The sequence below is a fragment of the Cyprinodon variegatus genome, unplaced genomic scaffold (assembly GCF_000732505.1).
Source record: "Cyprinodon variegatus isolate N-32 unplaced genomic scaffold, C_variegatus-1.0 Scaffold878, whole genome shotgun sequence".
In the NCBI taxonomy this organism is placed as follows: domain Eukaryota; kingdom Metazoa; phylum Chordata; class Actinopteri; order Cyprinodontiformes; family Cyprinodontidae; genus Cyprinodon; species Cyprinodon variegatus.
Genome location: NW_015151331.1, coordinates 264,378 through 270,377, shown reverse-complemented (window position 1 = coordinate 270,377; position 6,000 = coordinate 264,378). Strand labels below are relative to the sequence as shown.

The 6,000-nt window shown below is 36.1% G+C and overlaps 1 protein-coding gene across 3 annotated transcripts in view; it reads right to left on the bottom strand.

Annotated features, from left to right (window-relative positions):
• Positions 1-926: 926 nt before the first annotated feature.
• suclg1 (succinate-CoA ligase, alpha subunit) overlaps positions 927-6,000 on the bottom strand; it is a 29,118-nt gene continuing 24,044 nt past the window's right edge. For 2 of the 3 annotated variants that reach the window (XM_015397647.1, XM_015397646.1), the window contains one exon: positions 927-1,104. In XM_015397647.1, coding sequence (XP_015253133.1) covers positions 1,097-1,104 — 8 coding nt within the window. In that variant the 3' untranslated portion in view covers positions 927-1,096. Of the gene's footprint in view, positions 1,105-2,020; positions 2,083-6,000 lie in introns of those variants that run through there. The other variant, XM_015397645.1, reaches the window with a different exon arrangement.

Genomic DNA, 6,000 nt, shown 5'->3' with positions numbered 1-6,000 from the left:
ATTTAGAGCTTGCAGGACAGTGGAATGCTGACTTATAGCAGTCCTTTTACTGCTTTTATTACTCCTGACATTGTGCTTCCTGCTTTCTTGTTGTTGTAAATCATCATGTTTCATATTTCCAGTTATTGCTAGTGTAGTCAAGACAAACCAACAAAGACCAAGGAGTACTGAGACCGAGATAAGGCCAAGACGTTAAGAGGCCGAGACCAAATATGGTCTTTTTTTGTGTCTGAGCTCCTTGGTCTCAGTTGGTGTGGTCTTGACTAAAACACTATTTATTGCTCCAATTTTAGATATAATTCTGGTTAACCTCAAAGTTTTCCCCTGACTTTAAAAATAAAATCTTCCTTACATGAATTGTTTGGTCCCTTTGGAATTATGGGTAGCTTCGTGTCACATTCATTCATTGGTAACCTATTCCAGAGGCATAGGTTACCAATCAAAGTTTATAGATTAAAATAAAGAGAAAAACACAAAATTCTTATGTTTTGTGTTTAATCTTGTTTTTCTGTCAGACGTATACCATTTTGAGCCTTTTTAAATATCTTTACCAGCGGTACCAACAGATAAGTGGCTCTAGCAGGATAAACCAGAGTCTGATATCGCCAGAAAGTCTAACAGAAAAACAAAAAAAAAAGTCTTTTAAATCTTAGACACAGAAAAACTGGGGACTGAGGAACTTGTTGTGCATGCAGTTTGAAAGTACACACACAACACAGGAGGAAAATTATATATTTTTTCTTTTTTTAAGTGGACAGCCAGAGAAACCGGTGATGAAATACATTTCACAGTGTTACAGGATGAAATTGTGGCATCTCCCTTTTACCCTGGTAGCACGGCGTGGAAGAAAACATCGATAAAGCTTCTACACTGTTTATAACAGAAATGTTTGAACACAATTAAGACACTAATGTTTTATTTCTCTCTTTATGTGCAAGGTACAAGTTCATGGCAGAAAAATTACAATAGAAACACTGCTTGTGTGTCTCAATGTTGGGTTTTACAGATACTTCAGGGCATGTCCAGCTCTCGTTTCCAAGGTGAATGGGGTAAAAGTCGGGTGTCTTGGAGCGCAATTTACAACATTTTCCTCTTCTCAAACTCCTGCAAAGACAGACAACAAAGAGAAAGAAGAGACACAGCGTGAAACGAAGGGAGACAGAAAGATATGAATGATTTATTCATGTGGAATTCATACAGACTTGTTTTGATCCTGTGTATCTGATCTGCTGTTGGGGGAGAGACTGCTGAGTAGCTCTGGTGTCTCTTTTTCATGCCATGAGATTCAACCTCATGCAGAACATACGTGTGGGAAAGCACGAGCAGTAAAACGGCTCACTTGTTGGTTGTCAACAATAAAACAGATGGCTTCCTCCAATCGATGGGGGGGTTACATTTGTAAAAATCTGATTTATGTGAGGTTATGCTAACTGTGTTTATCTGTGGAGTCCAACCATGTGACTATAAATGAGAAGGCATTATGTTAGCCATTAAAAAGGATGTTGCTATTTACATAATCAATTTGCAGAGTATCACACAAATCGCAGGATGATAGAATACGTCGTTCCCAGAGAATTTTCCATTCCAAAAGGGAGAGTAACTTGATGCAAATGTCATTTATCAGGTCTAGAGAACACACAAGCACTCAAGCACAAGTTGGCCCATTCCTCTGTGGCTTTTGAATGCATGAAGTTATACTGCCACCCTAAGGCGAGAAAATAAAAACATGAAAAGCCAAAAGTGCTTAAGATGCACCCTCACCATCTCATTGTGACTGCCTAGAAGGGTAACATAAATTAAGATAAATATCTACGAAACTGGAGTGTTCTCGGCTCTGCTTGCTGTTTTTCTGCTTAAAGGTGGACAATAAAAGAATCGAATAAGGTTAAGAGGAAATATGTAAATTAGGGAAAACAAAGAAAGCTTAACAGAAGGCAAAAACTGACAAAAATATATAGAACGGTGCCGTTGACAAACAGCAGACATTACCGTACATCTAAGGTCACAAAATGAATAGATATTTCAAGGAAGGATTTTAGAGGTCTTCCAAATGGACAGGCGAAGAAACACTTTTGGTCCGGTCTGTCGTTTGACAAGTGAAGAGCAAGGGGAGGAGTAAAATGAGAAAAATAGAGGTTGTCAGTCAAAGGAGACAAGCAAAAACACCCCTGGTCTAAAATGGGGAAGAGCAGAGGGAAATGTGAAATGAAAGAGAAGACTTTTACAAATGAGCCACGACAGCAGCTTTGTGAAACCCTGATATATGAAGCCGTGAGACACCGTAAACAACGTCTGTAACCTCTTTTTCCAACTGTTGAATTTATTAGAGCGTCCAAATCTAAAGGCTTCTGTTTGGCTGCACATATTGGCTTTGGACTATGGAGGAGGGGGGGTTCAGCAGGAATAGTTTCCTTCTATTATTAATAACCTGCCTGTTCTGTGAAGGTCTTAGAGGTTTGTTAGAGAACATCAGTGAACAGACATGAAGAAGAGAGCTAATGGATTAGAGATGCATTCGAATCAGGGTTTAGTTATACAATGTGCGGAAAAAGAGGGTCTTTAAACTGCAAATGTTGCCCCTTGATCCAAAGTGAAACATTTGATGAAAAACTGACATGCAACATCACTGTCCACTCGTGTTTATAGAGTTTAAAACATGTCAGTGGCAGGGGAATACTTTCTTCAGCAGGGATATGGAAGAAACGGCAAGATGAAAAGCAGTTAAATAAATACCAATAACAAAAGCTGCTGCAGGCTAAAAGGTTCAAAATTAGACCATACTGATGTGTCAGAACTCAAAGTTAGTATTGAAGTTAAATTTAACAATATTACGAGACAATATTATGACATGCTATTGAATATCTTTTTAACCAAGGATTAAACATTACTTGGTTTCTTCCATAAAAGTGCTGCTAATCTAACAGGTCATTAGTAACTTCAGCTTCACTAAAGCATCATAAAATATAGAAACAATTTTAAAGATTGAATAAAAACAAAGTAGATCTAGTTGTATACAAAGAAAATAAAACAAACGGCCATCATTATAATATTTATGCCTTGTCTGAAGTGTTAAATCTTTTGACTAAACCTTAATGTGAATCCATGCTTTACACAGTTTTCTGATAAAATATTTTTCTTTTTAGCATCACTTTCTTATTCTCCATTTTCTATTGCCTTTGACCTTATAAAACGAAAGCTTACGCAATAAAATGAATGCAATAAAAAAAAAGAAGTCTGAATTATATTTATAAAATGAAACGGTGTGAAATGAGGGCGAAACTGTGATGATGCACCTGATAAGCTGACAAGAAAGACATTTCTGCAAGTCTAACTTCTTTCTACTACTAAATAACTTATAAAGCTATTAATACTATAGATAAATATTTGGTTTAATGAGCCTATATGATCTGTACAGTACCATAAGAGACGAGTTAGAAATAACATTTGTCATATTAAGTAAAACTGAAAGTTAAACAAAGGTTAATGAAAATAATTATAATATAGAAATACTTCTTCATGATGGCACCACTTTGTATGACAGTTAGCTACAACCAAACCAAGAACCAGTATTTGAGGCAACTATGGCACTAATGACTACATAAGGTAAAAAAGAGCTCTGTTTAATTGAATAATAATAATAAAAATTATCATCATAAAGGCTTTATACAATTAGTTAAAACAGGCTTAATTAAAAGAGCTGCTTAGGTGAAAACATCACGTTTACTTTGCTTAGGCAGGAGAGAAAAAGAAGTGTGTAAAGATAATTTCAGTTTGAAGGGTAAACAGCTGCATAGACATCATATAAATGCGTGAAACTTTACTGAAGGTTTTTGGAGATAAGAGGAACAGACTCCCTTCTGATCATCTTGTATCCATCTCTCTAGTTTCTACTTTTCATGTTCATAACCAGCCTACGCTTTGCATTTCCCAGAGGCCTTTGCGCCGTAGTTCAAGGCTAAAAAGCACCGTTGATAAACTCAGCACTGCCTGTTCACAGCCATTTAACCCATTTCACTTTTTCACCTTCTTAAGTTTCATATTGATCAAATTTTCTTCTGATTAAACCCAGTCTGAAGCAGCATGTAGCAATGCATTCATGTAAACCCGACAAACTGTTTCCAGCAGTGGTAATGAAAGTATAGAATGATAAATGGGTGTAATATATGCCTTCACTTTTTATACTTCTTGTTAACAGAGCCTCTCTTGGGATAAACTTAAATAAAGAGGTGGTGGCATCGGTTCAGCCGGTCGACACATGCTTATTAAACGTTGCCCCTTTATTTCAGCAGTTCTTTGTTAGAAGCACATTTAAAATGAAACTCCAAGAAGAGTCTTTTTCTTCTCACATGTATAACAGAGTTTTAATTAAAGCTAACACTAGTAGTGATCAACACTTCAGCATATATGAATATAAAGCTGGGAGTGGAGTTGCACAGCGTGACTAAATTAACTTGGTTCCGACTCCATTGTTCTTTGCAAAACAGTTCCAGCTCAGTCATCTATGAACATCTATAAAAACATGCATTTTTCCACAATCTTTCCACAGATTCTCAATTAGATTTATTGTCTAGACGTTGAGCAAAACCATCTAAACACACGAACATGCTTAGAGACCACACCTCTAACAAGTTTTCTTCCATGATGGCCTGTAATTAGCTCCAGCCTTCTTACCGTTAAACTTTGCTGGGCTTTTCTTAATCTGCAGAAGAAAATTGTCCCAGTAGCGTAAGGCTGCAGCTTTAAGTTTCACCATATGAATAGCTGATTTGAATAGAACTGAAGCGTTAATTCTCAGCAAGACATCACTATTTTTGCACATACTGTAGATAATTTTGGTCTAGTTTCCCCAGATCACCTTTCTCTGCATATTGTACTTCTTATGCAGTAAAATACTTGGATTTGTTTACAATTACTATATGATTATCTATACAATTAATAGTCCATCCATACAGACGCTCTGTACACATGTAAATAAATATTTATATACTGTATAGCCCTTCTTGATAGATGATAACTACATTTCTTTGCCTTTTACTTGTGACCGTGTAGTGACAATTAAGTCCTGAGCTGTGGGCCTCTTGGCTCTCTCCTCAATTAATAATTAAAGTAGATTTGATAGCCAACCAACTATGCACCTATGAGGCATTCACAGCACACCTGTATTTATATTAACATTAATAAATACACATACTTTTCCTAATTGAAAACCTTAGTAGGCTTGTGGGGTTTTCTAAACCCCCTTTCCGCATCACAGCCATTTGCTACTCTGTGTTTGCATAATAAAAACAATCCAAATAAATACATTAAAGTCTGTGGTTGCAATGCAACTAAATGTCAAGGGGTATGAATATGTTTTGATGGCACTACTGAGTGCCGCCTTCTTAAACTAAAATCAGATTTTAGCAACACCCCCCCAAGCACAGATACGGATGTTGGATTATGTAGAGTCAAGCTTTCGATGATTTGTTCTAGTCCATTTGAAAGTGTATTATTATTAGATTTATTATCGAGTTATTGAGGAAATATTTTCCTTTTTCGGAATGTGCCACACGGAGAGACTTTTAAAGTTGAAAACCATGTCACCAAAAGAAATACTGGAAAACAGAATAAAAAAAGGATGCAGAGCAGCAAAACAATGGAACCATTTCAGTGCATTATATCTTGAATTATGTTTTCATTTTGGTTATTTGCAAAATGCCACTCAGTGACTGAGCAGTTTAAAATTGCTTTCATGTAATGTTGAGCAGTAAGACCTGGGGCATGATGAGAATAGGAGGGTTTCCAGTAAAAATAACATAAAAGCATTTTGATTTTTTTTTTTTTTTTACTTTCTGTTCATACTGTATAAATCTATGCTAGTTGGAAAGTCTTCCATACAACGTGCAAAATAACTAGTCTACTTTTACTTTCATTTTTAACTGTATAATCACTCTAAAACGTGTAAAAATCAAGTAAGTCAGCAAAAGTAAAACTGTTGATTACATATAATAGGTAAGTGGG